This window comes from Gavia stellata, chromosome 5 (assembly GCF_030936135.1).
Source record: "Gavia stellata isolate bGavSte3 chromosome 5, bGavSte3.hap2, whole genome shotgun sequence".
NCBI lineage: Eukaryota > Metazoa > Chordata > Aves > Gaviiformes > Gaviidae > Gavia > Gavia stellata.
This window is the reverse complement of record NC_082598.1, coordinates 25606019-25629932: the sequence shown is the minus strand read 5'-3', so window position 1 is coordinate 25629932 and position 23914 is coordinate 25606019. Positions and strand designations below refer to the sequence as shown.

Below are 23914 nucleotides of genomic sequence, written 5' to 3'. Positions count from 1 at the left end.
GCAGTGTAAACCTACCCTTTTAGTACTAAGTGGAGTGGAATGATCTCTATATGCACGTGCTTGTTTTCAAGTAATGTGCCAAGGAGCAGTTTGCCAGGAAAGCTTCTCTCATCCTTCCCTACTTACTGCTACACCAGCAGGGAAAGCAAGCCATATACTGCCACGATGATGCAACGGAAATAATTATACAAGATTCTACAGAGCGAAGACAAAGACCACAATAGAGCACTGCCTTTTCTTTCAGTTCTAAAGAGGAGCAGAACAAAGTATTCCTTGCAAAGAATCCTGACATTGTTTAGTATTAATTACCTGTCTACTGATATCTGCTTTAAAGTGGATATGTTGGTAATGGAGCAACAATGAACTTAACAGCCTTGTATTCATATCCAGGGAAAACATTGCATACGTTCCCACACCCCCACCAGTTCTAGATTTTAGCTAAATATCACCCAGCAAAAAAAATATCCCCCATTAACAAAATGCTTTTGTATTAAACAGTAAAATAATCCCTCACTAATCAAGTATATGTTCTTGCTCAATTTGTATAGATAAAGGAGTACAACTATAGTTAATGGACTGCAGTGTATCTGCAATGCTGATGCTAAAAGCCTGACCATTCCTGGTTTTCTGTACTTTCTACCATCTCCAGTGCTATTCCTCTGTCTGCATGAAGTTCAAGTTTCTTGTCCTCCTCTTCAAAGGCCTTTATTGTTCAGTCTCCTACTCACCTGCTTTTGTCTTAACATACTAATCTTCCCAGTCTACTTCTCCCACAGACATCCTTCTGCGCTCTTTTATTCTACTTATCCTAAGGTGGGGATATACTAAGAACTTATTTGCAAAGCCACAAAATACCTTCTACTTCAAATCCTCAATCAGACCTGACCTAATCTGAGAACTCTTTGCCACATACAGCCCTACTACAGATTTATCTATGCAGATACAAAGAACTGTGGCTCTTGCAATTTACAGTATTATTGTAATTGGTTGGGTTTTTTTGTCTGCAGAAGAGGAGGCTGAGGGGAGACCTTATCGCTCTCTACAATTACCTGAAAGGGGGTTGCAGAGAGGTGGGTGTTGGTCTCTTCTCCCAAGTGACTAGTGACAGGACTAGAGGAAATGGCCTCAAGTTGCGCCAGGGGAGGTTCAGGCTGGATATTAGGAAAAATTTCTTTACTGAGAGAGTGGTGAAACACTGGAATAAGCTGCCCAGGGAAGTGGTGGAGTCACCCTCCCTGAAGGTGTTCAAGGAACGTGTGGACGTGGCACTGTGGGACATGGTTTAATGGGCATGGTGGTGTTGGTTGATGGTTGGACTTGATGATCTTACAGGTCTTTTCCAACCACAGTGATTCTGTGAAATAAAAATAGATGAAGTGCAATTATCACAAAAGTTTGGATGTCCAAGACTGCTGGGTAAAGAGTTGTTATGAACACCTAAACTCTGTGACTAAACCTGTCTGGACTACTGTGTCTCTTACAGAGCTGAGGCAAATAGAAAAAAAGAGTCCTCAGGAGCAAGAGTGCCAGCACAGGAGTCTGCTGAGTCATGCAGGCTGCAGAGGTCCAGTTTCTAAAATTTGTTTCCTCTGAAGTTGAACATAAGCTGCTGCTGCTTCAGCAGGACATCCTGTGAGTCAAGCAAGCAGCATGTAGCAAGATGCTGTTTTCCAACATTATAACTAGAGTCTACACTTGAGAGGTGAAGGATATGTCACTGTTTTGTCTCCAGCAGATCACAGTAGTTTTGTGCCAAATCCTACTCACCTTACTCATTCACAAGAGTTATTGTCTCACATGACTCTCCAACAGAGGAAGAGATTGACTATTTTTAATGCTTCTACCTTTTCAGCAAGGACACCGTTTGCTCCTAGGAAATGTAAACTGAGCCAAATCTCACCCACAGTGTGAGACGTGCACACCCAAATCCTGTCTCACGCCACGCAGCAGCAAGCCTGCATGTCACAGAGTTGCAGCGCTGTGCTGTGGCCTCTCTCCCATTCTCCGACACCACCTGCGAGGCTCTGTGGATTGCAGAGCTAGGAAGAGGTTTCCACAGTGCCCTGTGGTTGCAGGTATGCTACATATGGAGGCTCCACCCTACTCCCTCTTCCTGAGAAAGGAGATATCTCTATTTCCCAGTCACATAGGTCTCAACTCAGGAAAACAGAAATTGGAGAGGTCTGACCGTATGATTAGATAAAGTTCACAGTGACTCAAGGGTGAAATCCTAGCCCTAGTGACATCAACAGAAAAACTCTCACTGACTTGGGGGCCAAGATTTCAGCCCATATCCCAAACTAAAGTGTTTTTTAAGCCAATGAAATTCAGGCTCTGATCCTGTAGGAGATTTACACACCTTTCACTTCACATACTGAGCAGTTCAAATTCAACTGAACCATTAACATCAAGTAAAGTGATGCTTGTCGGTAAGTTTTAGTAAGATCCAGGCTCTAATTGTAAATACAACCTTAAGATCTTACACTGTAGTGAAAGGTTTCAAACACCACAAAAGCAACTGCAGGGTTGCTTGCTTTGTTTTTTTTTCTTTTTACTTACTTTTGTCTGATCATCAGCTTTAAATACATAGCAGATACTTCGTTGATTTGCTGCTCCATCCTTTATCAGACAAGCAAAGTAGCTTGGATCGTGGCTATTGTGAATCAGTTTGTGGACGTGCTGTGGCTTGTACTCAAACAAACTTGAACAAATCAAAGGATCCCACTGCTGGGTTTTCCCTGTGTCTGGTTCACATCGCAAACTCGCTGGTGAAACATGAAGTCGGATTTGGCTGATGCTAGGTTCTTCTTTGGAAGACTTTGTACTGAGCATCCGGATCTCTGCCACAATCCAAGGCAGCATTGACATGGTGGTTAGGGAATGCACTGGCAGAGAACCAATGAGCTGGAGACTGAAATTTGCTGAGAAATCACTAGGTGTTTGATACTTTTTAACTTTGAATGTTATTGGCTCCATTTTACAGTCCTTTAGGGATCCCAGATTTATTCACCAATATTTCAGTTCCATGGAATGATGATATCTGGAAGGTTCCTTTGATTGAGGACAGAAGAGTTCTGAAAGGAAAAGAAATAGTTATGTAGGTGCTGTGTCAGTAACACAAATATTTAATAGCTTAACATCAGAAGAAACATGCTGATCATCTACCATGACCTAGCTAGCACATTTCCCCTACGTTGGGCCTTACTATTTCAAGTCCGACAAACATAATACCACTAAATACACTGCTTGGAAAAAAAGTCAGTCCTGATTTATAAGTTGCTTTACAACCCTTGCTAAACCATCTAATGAGTAACTAAACTCAAAAACGCACATTCTTTCTAGCTTGTGTCTGTTTCATGGGCAGGCACATGTGGATCACACTGGTGTATTTCAATCCTATTATCACAGAAAGAACTCAGCTGAGCTATTCTGACCTTCATGACAGTTGAAGTCAGTGCTTGCTGAGACACCTTCACATTTGAAAAACACAGAAAAAAAAGGTCATCTTTCTGGTTCATAGGTGGATGATTTTGAATTTGGCTACAAACATGGAGTTGTTTCCTTGGGTATAGTTTGCCAAGTGCTCATGGGCTGTTACCAACCAGACTTTTTCATTAAATAACACCGCAGAAATCGTTGCAATCTAAAAAAGTTAACAGCAGTCAACTGACTGATCTCTGATAAACCTATCAGATAGCAGAGATGAGCAACAATCCTTACAGCATCCCACTAAAAAACAGATGATGATTCACAATTCATGATTGCATTTTAAGGCCTGTCAGCCAGCCAGGAATACTTAACGTTTGCCACATTGATATTGTATCATTTTCATTTCTTAAAATATCAAATGGAACCAAGTTACATACAAGCCTGTTATAACCCTGTTACACCTAGCATCTACTACCACTACTGTTATTACATATTAGTAGTTTTAGTAACAAAATCCAATAATGGCATTTATCTATCAATTTTGTTTTGCGAAATATAGACTATGAAAACACACAGATTGGCATTTGTTATACTACCATGTTTTAACTCCTCATTAATTGAACCTGTTTTCAGCTGTTACATTATTTTGTGCAAGACTGATGAGAAGCTGACAGGCCTATAATTGCCTATGTTTAAATACCATGACACTAGTTAACCCTTAGCCTTCTGAGAGTTTCCCATGAAAAGATCTATTAAAAACAACATGAGCAGTCCCAAGAACTCCTTACAAAACATTTTTAATTATATTTGAACAATTATTTATTAAATGGCATCTGTTTACTGTGGCAACAGTATTTCTTGTCTTTGTTCATCTACAACCGTGATCAAAAATAGGAGTATTTTTCTCATGAGTTTTCATTAAACTTTGTCCTTTATTTGTCCTTGTAAAAATATTTTCAAACAAAGTTTCTAACACTGCTTCACCTTGTTGAAATGAAAGGAAATCTTAGGATTTAAAAAAAAAACCTTTTAAAAAATTTTCAAGATGGAAATTCATTTTGAACTAAACAAGTGTTTAAAATGCAACCAATGTGCAAATGTCCAAACGGGGAAAAATGTTTCTGCGGTAACTGGCAAACTGTAAAAACAAGAGAACTGCAGAAACCACATGTTTGGGTACATTTACTTTTTTGGAACTTTTGCATCTTTTGACAAATGAACTCTATGGCACCATTACCAGTTCCAAGGATAGCAAGGCAATCCAATAGTGCAGGTTTTAAAGACACTATTTGAAGAAAACATCATAAGTAGCATTCCAGATGTGTAGAACAATTTTTCAAACAGCCTTTTTATAAACCTCTCTCTGTGTGTGTCTGTGTGTGGGAAGTGTGGGGAAAAAGGGCCATGAAAATCCAGAATTTGTATCCCTCATTTTAATTATACTACAACTCATACTCAATTGTGGTTTTTTGTTTTGCAAACAAGCAAGAAAACAACCATCTTTAAGATGAATATAAATGCATTGCATCATATAGGATAGCAGCTTCAGGAAGCATTTTTACACCTCATCAACACAGGCTGCTAAACACAATTATCACTATAGTTTTGCATTTTTCAGGAATCAAAATGGTCTCTTCTTCTTTGACAAAACTATTACAAATTTTTTCTCCTTAACTGTAACAATGAAAAATAGTTCAGCAACTGCAGGGAAGACTGGATTAATTCATAACAATGGTGTGTAGACCAAAACACATAAAAATCAAGGTTTTAGCTTTTAGTGTTCTCATCATTTAGTGGCATACATAATAACCTCAGGATAAGAAAGCCTAAGAAAACTCCATTCTTAGTTGAAAACAGGAGAACTGAGCTACCTCACAGATGATAACTTATTAGCCACATACTTTTTGTAACCATATTTCTCAACTATGTTTTCTCAGAACTCTTTCTTAAAAAATGCAATTAAATAAAAAGCATGTAAAAATACAACAAAGTCATCCTCATTTAAATCAACTTTTCAAGGAAGAGAAGTTTCATTTGTATTACCACCATCTACCATGCTCTTTTACCCCAGACCTACAAGGGACTGCAGCCTCAAATAGGAATAAATATCACAATATAATCCATTATTTTACATGCTAATTCTAAGGACTGAACAGTATTTTAAAAAAACAGGTTGATACTCTGTCATACTTCAACAAACACTGTATTGCTGGAAAGTATTTAATATAAATGCAAAGCTTCTTGGCATTCATCTCTCTAACAAAATAAACACCTTGCAAAGTCAACAGCATAAATACTCCAATGTCTGCATTTGTTATTTCTAAAGAAAAACAGTTAATACTAAATCAAAACAGTTAACTAGAAGTCAGAATGCTATTTTTTTTTTCCTAACAAAAGGGGCTAAAAGTACAGTTTCTCAGAGCACAAATTTAGCAGCATCAGGTCTCCTTACCTAACCTGTATCATTCTGTATGTTACCGTTCTGCATGTTTCATCTCCCTTTTCCAGCCATTCTTTGATTCCTCCTCCTGTCATCCTTATCTTAATTTACATGCAAATCCCACCAGAAATTATACCATTTTCATGCTGCTGGCATTAATGTCCTTTAAGTTTACACCAATAACTGGGTTTTACTTCAAGACCATGAAGTATTTATGTACATGCTTAATTTAGACCTAAAAATAGTTCTGCTCATCTCAACAGGCCTGTTCCCAGCCATAAAATTAACCACACATTATGGCCAAAGAGTGTCTGTGCTCTGAACCCGTCCATGTCTGCCCTGACTCCACCACTAGGAATTTTGGCACCTTCACCCATCTCTGGTTGCCACCACTCAGTTCATCCCCTCTAAAACTTGGCTCTGCAGGCACTGTACCCGTTTACCATCTATATTAGTATCGTAGGCTTGAAAAAGCTTCCTCTTCCTCCCAAGTGTCTGACTGATTAACTCACAAACACCTTCTTCAAAGCAAATGCTTATTTCACCTTTAATCCAAGAGAGAATCGAAAAGGTATAAAAATAAAGCCGCCCGCTTGTTTCCTTCCACCCAAACTTTGATCTTCCCTTGACAGGTCTAAATGTCATTCAGCTCCATTACTCTGGGCTGGGAGAAGACTGCCAGGCTTTGCTTTGCACACAGGCTGAATGACTCCAGTTGTTCCCCCAGTGCTCATGGACAAAACTGGGGCAGCTCCTCTTTCTCCCCTCCATCGGCATCTTCTAAAGGATCTCTGTTGCCCTTGCACTCAGAGCTGAGAAGTGCTTGAGTGGCACTCCTCAGCTAACAGCTTTGCTGCTGTCTGAGAAATGTTAGTATTTTCCAAACTGTATCTTAATGTTGCCACTGTTTAACCTGCTTTGATTTGGCTGTATTTGCTGTATTTGCATACAAACAGCCAGGCAAACTCTAGCACATATGATATTTACAGAAACAATACTAATAAATTTAACCCCACCTTCTATACTAGGAGACACCAGACTGACTCACTAATGTGAAAGATACACATGGGAACATGTGTGCTCTTCGTCCTCAATTTCTTTTTCACTGTGACCAACCCAGCCACTTCTCACAAGTGAGGAGTAGGCTTAGAAAACATGCAACACTACACTGATAGTCCTGTTCTAGCAAAATTTGATACTGTGTTTTTTAAAAAAAAAAAAATATATATATATATCAGGCTTTTGTTCTCCCAAATTAAGTTGTATTCTCATCTTTTTATGTCACCAGAAACTAAAAAGGACGCCTTCAGACAGAAGTCAGGGTGATGGCACGACAGCATGAAGGGAATGGCTACAAAAATTAGTACTTCTGCCATTCTGGACCCCAGGTTCTCCCTGCATGAAGGTACATATCTAAACAGCTGTGTGTCATGCAGGACAGCATTCCTCAAAACTCACCCTCTCTCAAGAGAGCAAAGACTTTATCATGAGGACAAGGTACAAGCTTTGGGTGACATTTGGTTAGATGGAGCCAGGTCAGCTTTGAGGTGAGGAAGGAGAATCTTGTGGGGTACAGAGAACAGGCTATGTTATTAACCTGGGAGGGTGGGGCACTGGAAATCAGGTTTTGGCAGTAGGGGGAAAACCAGGCAGATTTGGGATAGACTCAAACTAATACAGAAAAAAAGGCAAAGAAGGGAGAGAGGTTGTTCTAAACCAAAAGAACACACACAAATAAAAAAAAAAGCAGAAACTACAACAGTAGTGAAGAGTTATACTTCTTCTGTTGTTTCTTTTGGACTGGACTAAATTCAATACAGACATGAGGCCAAAAGTTTCAGACTCTTGTTCTGAACATAGGTAACTATTGACCTGAGCAACCCTTCACTTTTCTCCAGCTCTTCCCCTGGTTTGGTAGCAGCTGGAGTGCTGGGACCCGCAGCAGAACTGACAAGTTTAGAAGATGCATGAAGCAAGGAAGCAGTAAAAGCTTCCACACCTCAATGATTAAATGAGGGGTTTTATCTGTGAGTCGTTGAACAGAAAGACCCCAGCTTCCTTAACTTCTGGCAGTTCATCTGAGAGACAACTGTGCAGTTACTCGACATTAGGCTGCTGACGTGACAGCAGGTTTTTTTCTGTAAATCGGTTTTCTTTTTCCCCTACAAGATGCTAAGCAAAACTTCCAACGATATAGCAAGGTCTAGTGAAAAACAGCTGGTCTTAAAGAGCACAAATTTGTTCAGCTCTTGTCTGCACAGCATTAGTGCTGAACCCTGCCGACAAATAGAATCAGAGGCACTGGTACTGACTGCACTTAACTGATGATTATTTTAGCAGAAATACCATACTACTTAAGGATTATGAGGAGCCCTGGCCTGCAGCCAGAGCTCTAGAACACAAGCCAGAACTAAATACCACTCCTCTCCCTCTCTTGTCTGATCCCTGACTGAGATTTACATTGTCTTCACTCATGCTGACAGATTTCTCCATCCACCTAGCAGGATATATAGAAAAACACAAATGAGAATATGTATTAGGTATGCCATGATATGGTCACTGCTGAGAAGAGGTCTTTTTATGTTTCCATCAATATGCATGAAATTACTCTCTTCTCTGGTATCACAACACAGCATCCATTAGGTTGTTCTGTGGGGCAGCTAGTTGCAAGCTTAATCTTTTTTCTTCAGGCTTCAAACAACATTTTGGGCCTGTTTTCTATAGTTAAATAAGATTGTTTACATATCATAAAACAGGTTGCTCTCAGTTTTCAAATAGTTCTAATTTAACTTAAACTAGCACTTGCAATCAGGACGTGCTTTCCTATTGCAAGGACGTTCTTTTTTATCTTGTAGCCACTTATTAATTGCTGTTCCTTTCTGGACCTATGGCTTGCTGTGGGCAACAGCATGTGCAAGTCCAGAAGTCAATTTGCCTCAGAAATTATTTTTAATTTCCACTCTTTTTTAGTATACATGAAGTGCTGACTTTTAAAAGATTCTTTTCAATGCTGTCAGCAGCTTCAGACATGGCCCTGAATAATGCTCCACCATGTACTCTGAGCAAATCATTTGGTTTTGTGGTAATAATCACACCTAAAATATTTACCAATAGAGCCAGCATTTCTATCACTCCTCCAATAGATTTAAAAAATTAAATAGACTATTAATAAAAAAAAAATTCCAGCAAAAAGGTAATATGTTCTTGTTTACAAACACACAAGTTTATAATCAACTATCAAATGAAGTAGATAGCTCACTGTTCCTGCCCTTGACACCTGTTGCTGTTTCCTTAATAGAGTTCACAGAAATTAATATGCTGATGATTGAGGTCTTCTAAGTCAGCCTCATATGGACCTGAACAAAATATTGGGCTGTTCTACCACCGCAATGCACTAAAAATATCTTTCTAAAAGATTCTGAATGCCATTCCTTTTTATTCAGTTGCATATCCACAGCCAAAATACTTGCACCCAACTTTTCAGTTAACTAAATTATAAAGTTAAAAAAGTGTCAAGTCATCCATATATCATTGAATGTGTTTCACATTCCTTCCAGCCTGCCATTTTTCTCACCTGCAAGTATTTCTACTTTTGCATATTACCTATGATTTTCAGCATTTCTATAAAACAAGCTGCGACAAATTTCAATTTCACCACTTACAAGTGTTAAAAGTAAAATCATATTCATCAGCTCAAAGGTATTTGCTATTCAGGAGATGTATATTTTCATTTATTTTGACCCACAATGTTCCATTCAATCTCTAGGCTTAACGGCAGGCACAAATCCCACCATCTGCACTGCTAAAGGTTCCTACAGCAGATCTGCCATATTAGCCTCTCTCCCAAAGACAACACAGCATACAAAGGTCTCAATCTTTTCATACTGCACTACAAATCACTACTTTTTTTTCATACCTCTCATGAACGTGGTTTCAAGAGATCATGCCCTTGTTAATTTAGTATGCAAATCTAAAGGGCCATAAACATACTGCGCCAACGTGTGGGGATTTTAAGCTTAAACTCCAAGTGTGCTCCTGTGGGAAAGGTTAGTTTTACTCCTATAGGAAGAGTCGCTGTGTTGCTCTAAGAAGCAGCAGGTTCTGGGAGGAGTTACACCAAGCGATTTTGCATCGATGGGTGAGAAAGGTGCAGGGAAGAGTGAGAAGAAGAACTAAAAGCAGACCGCGGCACATCAGGTCAATCTCAGATTAAATTCAAGCAGGTCTTTTGGTTATTCTGACGAGAAGCCAGCTCTACCAGGACCCTGCGAGCTGAGAAGCGCAGCACCGGCTCCCCGCCGTCCCCGCTCCGCTCCCGCCCGGCCACCCGCGCCCCGCCCCGCCCCGTCCCACCGCCCCGCAGAAATACCGTCCCCGGCGCAAATGCTGCCACTTCTCCGGGGGATCCCTTACAAGCAACAGCGCGATCCTGCCGCGACGGATGGGAGGGCGGCAGCCCGCCCTACCCACGCCGCGGGCACGGAGCGGGGCCCCGGGCCGGACCCGCCACCCGCCTCACAGCCGTTTCCTCTCGAGCGGCCGGAGGCTCGTGCCACCTCAGAGTCCGGGTACAGCGCACGGACCAGCCCCGCCAGCCCGCAGCCGCCCCCCGCGGCGGGGTGCCCGGTTACTCGCCTCAACTCTTTCACTTCCTCAAAGCTAAAAACCGCTCTTCCTCCTCCCCCCCACCAAAAAGGCAGCTCGGCCCCGCCAGCGCCGCTGCCCGGGCCAGCCCGCAGCGGAGGCACGGCGGCCCCCACCGCCGCCCTGGCCCCGGTCCCGGCCCGCGGCCGCCCACCGCCAGGCCTGGAGCTGGGGCCAGCGGCTGACCGGCCGCTGCCACCGCTTACCGCCGCCTCGCCGCCACAGGATATGCTCGCTGCAAGGAAGTGCCTTCGGCGGGCAGCGGCCACGGGCTGTCAGGCGCCGCCTGCCCACCTCCCGCTGAGGAGAGGGGGGCAGAGAGCCGCTAACGGACGCCGGGCCGGGGGAGGGGAGGCCACAGCAGCGCCTCAGGGCACCGGCAGCGCGGGCGCCCCGGCCGGGGCGGGCCGGGCCGAGCGAGGGGGCTGCCCGCCGCCTCCTGTTGCTGTCCGCCCCCGTCAGGACGGGCCGCCCCGCCCCTACCTGCCGGCGGTCCGGGCGGGAGGAGGCGGGGGAGGCCGGGCCGCACGCGCAGCGGCTGCCGCTCGCCGCCGTCCTCCTCCCGCCGCTGCCAGCGCGGGCGAAAATAGCAACAGGCGGCGGGTCCCCGGGCCGGCGGGGGCGCAGAGGCACAGGCGCCCGCCGGAGGCGGCCGGCGGCGGGCAGCCGGCGACAGGCCGGCGCCCATGTCGTGACAGAGGGCAGCTGAGGCCCCCTCCCCCGGCCCGTTTCGTCCCTCTCGAGCTGGATTTCGGCGACGCTGCCCCGTGTGTCTCTCACAACCTCTCATCTCCCGCAGAAGACATGTCAGTGCCGCCTTGCCGTAGTGAGCCCGGGTGGACTGAAGGTTAGCTGAAGTTGCGGGCGCAGAAGGTAAGGCAGGAGCCATTTTCAAAGGGAAGTTTGCGCACAGGACTGGAAGTAGCCTGGCACCTGGAATCTGGGAGCAGGCAAGCCCTCCTCGGGTCTGGGCCCAGCCCTGGCTGTGGGGCCATGGGGCTCACCGTCTCTGAATCACCTTCATGCCTTCATCCCACCTCTTCCATGCACGAGAAGCCACACGTGCATATATATATATATAAAATCACTGTAAAAGTTGGCTCTAGTTGGTCTTTCAGTTGCCAGAGAGGATAAGGAATGAATGGATCTGGAGACTTAATTATGCTCTTCTGCAAGTGCTCTTTCCAGATGATCAAGGCACCCCCTACATTCTGATTCTGCAAACCACTTTTGCACTCAATTAATTTCAAGTCTTCTTGGCAGTAGGACCACTGATTTACTTACTTTTAAGTCTGTGCACATTTGTAGAATCTGAGCTTTCTCAAGGAAGTTTGCTCTGCTGCTGCACGTGTGCTATGCTGTGAGGGAAACAGTCGAGTAAGCTGTCAAATGCAAGCACAATGTTGCCCCAGACTATGGAAAACAAGTCACATTTTGGTATGTAAGCACATCCCCTACTTGCAAAGTGCAAGGTGGTTGCATCTACATGGCTTTTGCTTGCTAGATGTGCTTTTATAGGATCATTGACATGCGAATCAAAGTATGAAAGCAGCAGTTCCCTCGTAGCACTTGTTCCCAATCTGTACTCAGTTCATGGTTTGCTGCTTCTCCTTCAGACATGGGAACAGGTATGAGTGCCTTGTGTTTTCAATGACATCCTTTGCATTCCTTGGGAATAGAAATGCCACATCTTTGCAAACCATGCCTGACTTATGTCTTTAAACCATTACTGCTAAGGACAACACTCTTGCTCCAGTTACCACCCACCAACCTCAGTATCTGAGGCAAGTGCATCCTTTTGCTCGTTTTAAACCTGCTGCCTAAGCATTGCATGCCTCTAGTAATCATGTTATAGAAGACAGCGAACTGCGATCCCCACCCAGACAGCTCCAGCACTTCAGCCAAGGCTAATGCATTCCCAAATTACCAACAAATGATCTTAGGAAGACCATATTTACTGCTTCCCTGTTGCCTTTCAAAAGGTGATAATGAAACAGATAAGGATCCTACAAGACTATTTTTTGTTGCTTGGAAAATCCCTGAACAACAGAAGTCAATACTAGAGCATCACAAATACAAATCCTTTCTTCCTTTTCCTCTTCGATAGCTGGGAAAAAAATTGGACTGTGCTTGAACTCATTCCTGGGGCCCTCTATTATTTTTCCTGTTGTCTCCAGCTCATATGTTTTAATTCTTTGCCTAGCAGAGTTTTTGTCAAATTACTCATGTTCTGATACAATGTTGTATCTTGACAGGCTCGAGAGGTAGGCCTGTGGCAACATCATGAAGTTCAACAAGGCCAAGTGCAAGGTCCTGCACATGGGTTGGGGCAATCCCAAGCACAGATACAGGCTGGGCGGAGAATGGATTGAGAGGAGCCCTGAGGAGGTCTTGGGGGCGTTAGTTGACAAGAAGCTCAACGTGAGCCAGCAGTGCACACCTGCAGCCCAGAAAGCCAACCATATCCTGGGCTGCATCAAAATGGGTTGATGGTTGGACTTGATGATCTTACAGGTCTTTTCCAACCTTAATGATTCTGTGATTCTGTGAAAAGAAGCGTGACCAGCAGGTCGAGGGAGAGTTGGGCTTGTTCAGCCTGGAGAAGAGAAGGCTCCGGGGACACATTCTAGCAGCCTTCCAGTACCTGAAGGGGGCCTACAAGAAAGCTGGAGAGGGACTTTTTACAAAGGCATGTAGTGATAGGACAAGGGGTAATGGCTTTAAGCGGAAAGAGGATAGATTTAGACTAGATTTAAGGAAGAAATTCTTCACCATGAGGGTGGTGAGGCACTGGAACAGGTTGCCCAGAGAAGCTGTGGATGCCCCAACCCTTGAAGTGTTCAAGGCCAGGTTGGATGGGGCTTTGAGCAACCTGGTCTGGTGGAAGGTGTCCCTGCCCATGTCAGGGCGGTTGGAACTAGATGGTCTTTAAGGTCCTTTCCAACCCAAACCATTCTACGATTCTATGATTTTATAAGCAAAGTGAAGTGCCTTGGTTAAGAACTACACTTACATTGGTTTAGTAGTTCCATTTGCTCTAATTTTGAAAAAAGTCCTCTTTTTTATTCAAGTAGACATAAAGTATTTCCTTACAGTTAATAAGAGACAAAACAAACCTGAAGTGTTTATAACTTGACTTAAACACCTTGAAAAACTATTCAGGAACAGTCACTCATTATCTGTTTAATCCAGCCAATCTTCTGTAATGCTAATTGGTAAGGTGTAGTAAAAATACAGTATCAGAGTGCCTCAAAAAGAAAGGAAATTTTAGTATAACACTTGCAACATTTTGTGATAATTTTATTTTAGAATATTTTGCTTTTTTATTAAAACTAACTAAAAAATCCAACTAATAAAAGTACAAGATCTGTCAATGGTTTTAGAAGGTATTAGTCTGATGTCTGTTACCAGCTCAACAACAGATGAAAATGTCATGATAAGAACAACATATTAGTAATGAGATAGAGTGGAGAAACACACAGGTCACAATAAGCATCTGGACCAAACTCCACCATGTTCAGCAGTGTACATGTAAGTGACCATTCATTTCAGTGCTGGTAATACAGACTTAAAACACTACTATGACAGATAGCAAATTATTTGCAGAGAGGGTTTAGAAACAATGCACAAGTAAGAGTTTAAAGCTGTATCAGATGAAACAAAGAGCATTTAGATATGAACACACTTTGGTGTGACTGGTGATAACAAGGGAACACAACAACTCTCATGGGAAAAAAAGAGTGCTGCTGAATAGTTGTAGGTAAAGCTGCAACTGTTCTTTATGGTCTGTCCTTGCAGTAGAAGGGTATTTTAGTGTTATGTAGCTCATGAACTACGTAAGGTGATATGGAAATGTAGAAGATGGGATTGTGTGTAAAGTCACCTTCTCTTTCTGGTTTTAGCACCTATCAGGTCTGCAAGATGTGGTCCCCCATTCTCATGATTCAACAGCCACGCTTTCCTGAAGATAGGTATTTAGGTGCTTTATTTGAAGAACAAAAAGGCCACTCTGTCTTTTATGTCTGTTTATTCAGGATGCAGGAAGACCATTTTTTTTTCTAGTCAGCCTCAGAGTGTTCAGCCTGCCTCCCATGAAAGTTTCCTCATCATCAGCCTCCAGGTTACATTGGACAGCATTCCTTCTCTGTGCTTCCTGACGAAACTGTTGCTTGTGTAGGGGAAAAACAATGTTTCATTTGTGAAAATAAGAAGAAAACAAGAATGGTGGGTCATATGTTCCAGTCCTTAAAAAGTAAGCACTTCCATGTGTTCCAGGGACTGGAATCCCTGTATTCAGGTGAAAGCCCTGAGCACCAGGCTTCCTAATAATGTTCGATTTTCTGAAACAGTAAATCTCAGTTCTTTTTTCCTTCACAGGCTAGTTTTTCTTTACAGTAACCTATTAACTAGAACATACTACGAGCACATTAACTTCTTCAGACTGAAGAGGAAAATCAGCCTTGGCTTTCCACATCCTGCAAACATGATCTATAAAAGAATACCAGTTTAACCATTACCTCGTTGTCCAGTCAGACAAAAAAAATGCAAAGAAAACCTCAGTACTGCCTTTTGTACAGAACCTGAATATACAGGCTTTTATGAGGCACACTATGAGAACATGTAGGCAAAGAAGCCTCTCTTGTAGGGTAAGGAGGAGAAGCATCTACTCACTAGATCCCAGCTGGGGTAGGATTGTACAAATTTAGGCTGAATGTGTCTGGCCATGGGTAAGGGCAGAACTTGGGGCACAAGTGAGGGCACACTTGTTGTGACTGTGGATTCACCCTTTGAAGTACCATAAGGCAAACATGAAGTTTTAAGTTTCCACCCAAGATGCTTTTAGAGTTCAAGTTGCTCCATAGTTGGGCAGCAGTTGAGCAGTAACATTGCGGATTATGAATTTGAATGCGGGCATGTACATTGTGCTTCAGTTGCATTACAAGCCTCTGTGCTTTTCCCTCTGAGTTACCCATAATGATGAATTTCTATTGCTATTATATAAAACAGTCTTAGTCTTTATTTGTGATTTGTTTCATGTAAATCTGTTTAGTACCTTATTAAGGGCATGATACTGTTTTGCAGTCCTTTGACTTCAGTGAGCTCTGGATGAAGTACTGCATTCTTATCCAATGACATTGTATCTCCAGATGCTATTTATATACAGTTCCAGACATTCCATAAACAAAATTTGAATGATAACTGTTATTATAGCACGTTTGCTTATTTCATATGCTGTAGGAATGCATGCCAGCAACATTAGTGATTATCTTCACAGACAAGAGGCTTTCTGTTATCACTGGTTATGATTTAAGAGTCAGGAAAGAGTTGAGCTACTGTTACAGGTTCTGCCTGCTGCCTCTGTGTTTTTGCGCATTTCAGATGTCATGATTAATCCTCCTTCCCCTTCATTCCCATAAATACATTTGAAAATTACTTACCAGTGATTGTGTGAGTATTTTAAGCTTTTTCTTTTGTTTGGAGGCTGCTGTTGCTATGCCATAATTTATATTACATTTTATTTAGGTGGGTGTTAGGATATGATTGGACAGTTTAATAGGCTCATCTGATTATGCACTGTGTTCTGATGGTGCATGTCCTCATTTCAGTTACCTGGCAATCGTTATACAACAGAGAAATGTTGGCTTCCACTTGGAAGTTGAGCAGAAACACTATCCTTGATGAATCTGCGTGCTTACATAGTGCAAAGAAACATCGTGAAGGAAAGCAATTCAGCTCAGTTTAATTACCTTTGATTACTTTTGTACTTACAGGCAGAGAACAGTTTTGTTGGTTGTTGTTTTTATTTACAATTAATTTGTAGATTTTACTTACGTATGGCATTCAGGTGCCTTCAGCCATGGAATCCTAAAAGTCCCCAGTCTTGTAAAGACTTTAATTTAATATCATTTCAATGTTGCTATTCACAGTGACTGTTAAACAAGGATATAAGGTTTGCTTATTGTTGGTGTGCCAAAATAAAACCCACAACCACTAGAACTTTGAAGAGCAATAGTAAGCAGGCAATTTCATTTAGAGAAACTTTGTAGGTGAATTAGTTACAGATTTAAACATGTACTTGTACAACATGAAAATAATTGATTATATAGTAAATATTCTTTTATAGTGAATTCCAGTTATCCTTGTGTGATTTGTTGTTATATAGCAAAAGTCTCAAATAAATCCTTGTGCAACTCAAGTACAGTACTTGTATTTTTCATAATATGCTGTGGACTAAGTTCACAGCCTGTAAGGAAGATGAAATGTATTTATTATTTCCTTCCAGCCAAACTGTTTCATAAAGTTTACTGAAAAAAAAAAATAATTCAGGGGTGCATTTAAGTTGTGACTAGTAAACAAACTAATAACCTTAAAGTAAAGTCCATCAATCTAGTATTAAAGCATTACTATGCTTTTATTTTTTGGCAGAGTTTTTAGTACTCTGCTAGTTTCTCCTCAGCCTAGAGGCATTTCCCCACTAGCCCCATAGGCATTCCCCTACATTCTCTGGGAGTAGCCAGGGGTTTCTTTACACTTGGGTTCAGTCTGGCGTGCAAGTATTCTTTATTCTAGTCACGGCAATTGCCATTTCTGGATAAAATATTAGCGCCTGTGCTCCCAGTTCAAGGCTGGTTACTCACAAATTACATTTGTCTGGTTTTTTTAATGTCTGTCCTGGGACTAATCATCTCTAAATTGGCTTCATTCTCTTACACAACACATTGATGGAGGAATTAGACCAGCTGTGAAGAAGCTGTAGCTTAGCACCCATTCCAACTCGCAATACTAACTTCTCTCCAATTTGCAATACTACTACTGCCTTTGTTTCAGTTCTTGATTTCAGTTCTAGATCCTCTTTCTCTGATGCGAGACAAGGTTAGTAAAGACTCTAGCAACAAGTTTCATCTTGTAATTCTGTAGTTTGTTGTAATTGTTCAATCAGCTTGAAAAAACAGTGTGGGTTTTTTTTTTTGCTCTCTCTATCCGAGGTTGTGAACTTTGTTTTGGAACAGAGCAGGGAATGGAGGAAGTAAATTTCTTGTCTGTGGGAAGACAGAATGATACAGATTGGACCATCATCTTGACCATATCTGTACTGTTTCAGAGGATACTCTAAAGCCATCTTAAGGATGTCTCAGTATACGTCAGCTCATTGCTGGCCCTGCTGCCAGACTTTTAAGACACTTGCAGAGTTCCCCAAGTGCATCCACTCAGTGTACAGCATGCAATCTTTCATAGGCCTTTGTGGGATGGCTACAAAGGCTCTTCTGTCTTGCCTTACACCATATTCACCTTGTCCATAAGACCTTCTGTATAACCTAAAAAAAGCTGTTCTCAGCCTGATGACAATAAATCACAGTCTCACTGTACCAGTACCTGGCAGAGGTAACCAGTTTAGGTGGAAGATGAGAGAAGGATGAGGAGGTCCCCTCTAAAAGTATAAACAAGGAGAATGGTGAAGACAGTGACAAAAGGAGCTGCAATGTCATCATGGCCCTACTATCAGCATGTTAGCAGAACCAGCTAGGCAGCCACTCATCCACCCCAGCACTATCAGGGACTGCATGCTCCTAGGAGAGATGATGTCCCTTGGAGATCTCCAGGCAGGACAGAAGTAGTAATTAATGCATGTAGGTGATCCATAAATAACAGCAACAGCTCAGCAGAAACCAGCCTGTCAAAGAAACCTGAGGGATAGACCAGGCCATCTGGTTCTCCTTAGCATCCCTCAAAAGTGAAGCACCTTGACAGACTCCGACCAAGACTGAACACAGATGGCTTTCCTAGAGAGAGGAAACATTAGCAAAATACAGATCCAGGCTTGGTATGTAGAAGCAGATGTAAAATAAACATGCCTCTCTAGCCTGTGGGGATGTTCAGGTAAATACAGAAAACAATAAAAAAATTCAGGACCTATAACCCTACTGTCTTCAGACCTTCCCCATGAATTCAGTCAAGCATCTTTTACCACATTCTGTAACAAAAGAAATGTGAGACCTCCCACGCTATAAATGAAAATAAAATCAATCACAGAATGGTTTGGCTTGGAAAAGACATTTTAAAAATCATCTAGTCCAACTCCACTGCCATAGGATGGGACATCTTTCAGTAGATCAGGTTGCTCAAAACACCATCCAACCTGACCTTGAACACTTGCAGGGATGGGGCATCCAGAACTTCTCTGGACAACTTGTTCCAGTGTCTCACCACCCTCATCATAAAAAATTTCTTCCTTATATCTAATCTAAATCTACCTTCTTTCAGTTTAAAACTTCTACTGCTTGTCCTGTCACTACAGGTCCTGGTAAGAAGTGTCATTCTGTCTTTCTTATAAGCCCCCTTTATATACTGAAAGGCTGCAATGAGGTCTCCCTGGAGCCCTCTCTTCCCCAGGCTGAACAACCCCAACTGTCTCAGCCTTTCTTCATAGGAGAGGTGTTCCAGCCCTCTCACCATTTTCATGGCCCTCCTCTGGACCTGCTTTAACAGGTCCATGTCTGTCTCGTGCTAGGGACCCCAGAGCTGGACACAGCACTCCAGGTGGGGTCTCATGAGAGCGGAGTAGAGGGGGAGAATCACCTCCCTTGACAAAACCCAGGGCTGCAGGCTTGTACAGATCCACAAAGCTTCCCGTGCCCTGGATATAGCTCGTCAGCGCTCAAATTGAAGGCACTGCCCCAGCCTGCCTCCTGTAGAACCATTCCTCTGTCTGTGCTCTCCAGCTTGGGACCCCGCGCACCTGGGGATCTCACCAGCTGAGTAACACAGCTGGCCTGGCCAGCTGCAGTGCATCCATCCACACTACAGTTTAAGGTCAAACACAACCGGGGCCACAGGTGGAGGCTGCATAGTCCACCCCATGTGCCATAGGTTTGTAGCACCACTTGTTCTCTGCCTACTTAGGCTGCTGAGGGAGTGTTTTACATTAATCGTATGTGTACTACAGCTCTTGCTTCAGCAGTTTTCTTTCAAGAAACTTTTGTCTTTAGCATACTGGAAGATGATGCACACCCCAGCATGGTATGCCCCCTATTGCTGTATCTTCTGGCAAAGGTGCTGCTGCTGGGTGGCCTGTCTTAATCTTGACCCTCAGCCCACAGCGATCACAGAGGCTGGATACCCCTAGGAAGTCAGTCTTGGAAGCACTGACTGTCATCTAACCAGGCAGCGAGCAGTCCAAATTGGGAGCTTGTGAAAAACCATTTGCTTTGAATGGAAGCAGGAAATTGTGTGCAAGAGTGGCCTGTGGTCAAGTCACAAGCCAAATGTTCCACTCTACCAAGAGTGAAATTCAAGTATAGGCCCAGCACTCACCCTTCCACTTCTCACATGGCCAGTACCTTGAAATAAGGCCCCTTACTCTGTTCTAGGGACTATGCACCTGTGTCTCCCCCTCCTCCCCTCAACCTGACGTTGGGCTAGAGACAGGCACGGACATTCAGGAGTGTATATGCCAGGCCGGTAGTGACAAACTGGTACCAGGTTGCAGTAGATGACTACCCAAAAGTCAAAAAGCCCAATGCCACCAGATCAAAAGTGCTACTCCTTGAAGAGTAAATGCATCTGCATGCAGGCTGAAACAAGTCATAGCTGAATATGAATGGCACATGCCTCCCTCTCATCACCATGCTGAGAAATTTCTTGAGCTTTCCAAAAGGTTCTTCTCCCATACCCAGCTGCACAACTGGTGCAATCTTCAAGCTGTATTGAAAATAACACGGCTAGAGAACTTGACTTCTGGGAGGATAATAAAGATTTAAAGTTTTGCATTTGTAAAAAGTATGTAGCTATGTTTGCGAATGTATGCAAGTCATAACTTAGTTACCAAACTAGATTCCATTTCTCCTGCAAGCTTCATCCTTCTACCTGTTCTGCCAGAACTGATGGTGCAGCTGAACATGACACCCTACATCAACCATTAACCCTCCCACCTAAAAGATAGTGCTCCTTCAAGGGAGGATGTTCCACATAGAAAGGCTCTTGTTGGGAACAGCAGGGTGAACAAATTGAGGATGAGTTAGGAGAATCAGGTGCCTCAGTCTTCTGTTCTGCTTTTCATCCTCCTGCTCTTTTCTTTTCATCAATGTGTAAGAGACAGAGCACATGGGAGCTATTTCTGTTCAGCTTTTTTCTCCTACTTGAGTACAGGAGTACACAACCTTCACACACTATCTCAATTTTATCTTCCTCCTTACCACCTTCTCTTCACATCTCCCTGCTGCCTGTTCATAAAGGAAGGAAAGCAGGACCTCCTGTGCTGAGGAGCATGGAAAGAAGAAAAGAGGAACCTTTGCAATAGCAGGGTTAGTGAGCAGTAAGGTTCTTGCTTAATTTCTCTTCTCGACTCTTGCCACATTGAAACTTATCACAGAAACCTCAGAGACCTGGGTGCATGCTTTTTTTCTGTGATGTGTCAGCACCATTTCATACTCTGGTCTCACAAACTTGTACCACACACCTATTACTCCAGGTCTCGGGCAGCTGGGGACCCAGCATCACAGGTACTGAGCAGCAGAGGAAATGGGACAAGAGAACATCTGCTATTGAAAAGTACTTCAGATTTGGACCATGGCAAAAGCTAAAGTTGACATTGTCATTTTAATTCCTTAGTAACAGATCCTTGTTTTCACGCCCCCCTCTTACGGATGGTCTTGAAATCCCTCCCCATCTCAGTTCTAGATGATAAGGCATGAGTTGGACTTGGAACTATCAACATACTTCCAGGGACAAAAATGATGACAAACCCCCAAATTTTAAGAGACTGGTAATGTTGCCTTCAAATTTCATGAACAAAAAGTGTCTTTAATCAGAAAAAACCCAGATTAATAGACTTTTCTGCCACAAGGTCAGGTGGAAATGGACTGGTGATCAATTAATCTGTCAATGAGTGTCAGTGTCTTAAGTTGTTCTACTTCCCTTTTCAGAATCAGTTCAGATTTACAACATGCCAAATGCACTGTTTTAGCACACTTAACATGCATGGAAAAAAGTCTAAAATACTATATATTCATTTTAAGCCTTTAATTTGTCCTTAGATTTATTTTGAGAAAAGGACAGTGGGAGTTGATATATGCAGAAATTTTATGCAATGTGACAAAGGTGATTGCACTGAAGTCAATATTGAGATTCCATTTGCAGTTATTACTACATTCAGTAGCCCCTAGGGTCCTATTTAGGAGTATGGACTGCATTATTCAAGGCACCAAATAAACATGCATCAATAAAATCTCATCTCATCTTTGGTTTAATATAAGAGAAATGGAAACAGAAAAGTAGAGGGTGTGAACAAGCATTTTCTGCACAAACTAATAACCTATCTTTCTAGCTTTCTACTCTAAAGGACTAAGATTTGATTAAGAGCATACTCTGTTTCCTCAGTACCCTTCTTATTACTTTATGTTAAAGTTAATTTTTATGCCACACAGATGGACCTCAATATGAATGATTCAGATGCTACCTTTGACTCTGCAACAGCCAAGAAAAAAATGGTGTGACAGCCACAGAATGCAGGGTCTACTCCTCTCCTTGTGTCCTCCGACGATAACTCTAAAGTCTCTAAGGTAAAATCAGGCATCAAGTGTTCTTTGCTTACCATCTTAGCTAACAAGGTAAGCTAGTGTTTACTGGGGATGGAATGGCAAGTTTGTTCCTTTATGAATAATTCGCTAAATTTGATCTATGCTTGGTTTGGCAACTAGTCGTTCTCCATGGGATACCAGAAGTGATTCTGGCAAAGAGGTTTCTTTACCCAAGAAGTACTGGGACTGTTAGAGCTACATTGATATCCAAAACAAGTACTAAAAATGCAGAAAACCCTTGTATTAAAGTCAACTGGTAACCTCCAAATAACCCTCCTGGGCTCTGCAAGTGCAGACAACAGCATGCAATAAAATGGAAACTTCTGCTTTAAAGTAGACATGCAGAGCTATGCATCGAGTCATGGTAGCACACAGTATGACAGACTCTGAGACTGGGGTATGCATGGAACTAATTATGCTTAGTTCAGTGAGGCAAGAGAAAGGTGGTGTATGTAGATACAGTATCTTAGTATCTTCATGGTATTAAAAGGCAGCTTAGTACACTTAGTATCTCTATTCTGGAATGTGATGTATAGTCCCACAGCAAATAGCTCTCCAGCAAATCCACTGTGACTTGTTTGTTTGGGCCAAAATCCCCAAGAAAGATCACTATTTCTGAAACATTTGCCCCAAGTTTGTTAAAGTCTTGCCACAGGCTTTCAGTACTTCTTGTTAATAGAAGAACTTGCCTTGCAAATCTAAACCTAGATAAAGTTGCATAGTATTATCAGATTACACACACACGAATGAAATAAAAGTCCCCACAAAACAGGCTGCATTTCAGAAGTCAGAATATTACTTACAATATTTAATGAAAACAAGTTTTGATTGAAATACATTTGCAGTCAACTTTTAGTTCATAAAGCTTTTAGTTCAACTGATTGGGGTTTTTTGGTCCTTTAAGGGTAAAGGTACTTTCCTTCCAAAATAAGATACTAGATACAAGAGTATCCAGAATAACTCTTAATAAAAGCAGAAGTGTTTTTAGTCTGAGTTCTCAGATGTTTGGTCCTAAAAATCCTTACTTCTTAAATAATGCAATTCTAATGCTGCAAAAACCAATTAAGGTAGCAATTTCGCTGTTTTACTCAGTCTTCCGCTGAAGATTATTTTTTTCTGGTTGAAAGAAGTGTTTTTCAAGAGCGTTGACCAATTCATCTAGTTCCTTCTTCAGCTGCTCAATGTCACTGAGAAACAAAATCCACACAAATACAGAAAACAGTGTCACAGTGGAGAAGCTAAAAAGCACATTTTCATTCTGAGGAATTGTTACGTCTGTTGCATTGTTTTAGACAAACACTTTCTATTAATGCTAAAAGTATATACACTTGATTACTCATGCTAATGCACTGATGTTCACTTCCAACTGATGCACATGAAGGCACTTAAGACTACGGAGAAACATAAACACACAATATAATCTAAAATAGAACAGCCAATTTGAGTTCAGAAGAGCTTCTATTACAAAATGTATGTGATTTGGAATATAACTTTTATACTTGAAATAGTATTTTCAGATTAATTTTCATCTGTGAGAAAGCATTATTTTCATTACATAAAAGTTATTAATTGCTTATCTTTAAGACTACATGATTTCCCAGGCTATCAGTCAAGGATACAATTAGTAAACATAAAAGGGTTTAAATTATATTAGAACACTTTATTTATAGTTGTATGTTTAAAAGCAACTATATATGTAAAAAGAGAGTGAATCTATCTACTATCGTTTAAGGCACAATGTTTTTCTTGATATTGTTTTTACTGAATGTGAAACCGAGTTCAAAGGAATTTCAGTGACAACAAGAATGCATCAACAAATTGTGCA

General features: G+C 42.0%; 2 protein-coding genes and 1 long non-coding RNA gene across 5 annotated transcripts in view; 1 reads left to right on the top strand and 2 right to left on the bottom strand.

Annotated features, from left to right (window-relative positions):
- Positions 1-10759, bottom strand: part of TBC1D1 (TBC1 domain family member 1) — a 111657-nt gene extending 100898 nt beyond the window's left edge. For all 3 annotated transcript variants that reach the window (XM_059817577.1, XM_059817579.1, XM_059817578.1), the window contains exons 1-2: positions 10720-10759; positions 2560-3074 (exon numbers count right to left, since the gene is read on the bottom strand). In XM_059817577.1, coding sequence (XP_059673560.1) covers positions 2560-2976 — 417 coding nt within the window. In that variant the 5' untranslated portion in view covers positions 2977-3074; positions 10720-10759. The remainder of the gene's footprint in view (positions 1-2559; positions 3075-10719) is intronic.
- Positions 10760-11358: 599 nt separating this feature from the next.
- The window catches only part of LOC132317024 (uncharacterized), a 22426-nt gene continuing 9870 nt past the window's right edge, over positions 11359-23914 (top strand). Inside the window, exons 1-2 of the long non-coding RNA XR_009483986.1 lie at positions 11359-11386; positions 21937-22071. This is a non-coding gene — a long non-coding RNA (uncharacterized LOC132317024). The remainder of the gene's footprint in view (positions 11387-21936; positions 22072-23914) is intronic.
- PGM2 (phosphoglucomutase 2) overlaps positions 22946-23914 on the bottom strand; it is a 21320-nt gene continuing 20351 nt past the window's right edge. Inside the window, exon 14 of the mRNA XM_059817527.1 lies at positions 22946-23276. Within this exon, the coding sequence (XP_059673510.1) occupies positions 23174-23276 (103 nt within the window). The 3' untranslated portion in view covers positions 22946-23173. The remainder of the gene's footprint in view (positions 23277-23914) is intronic.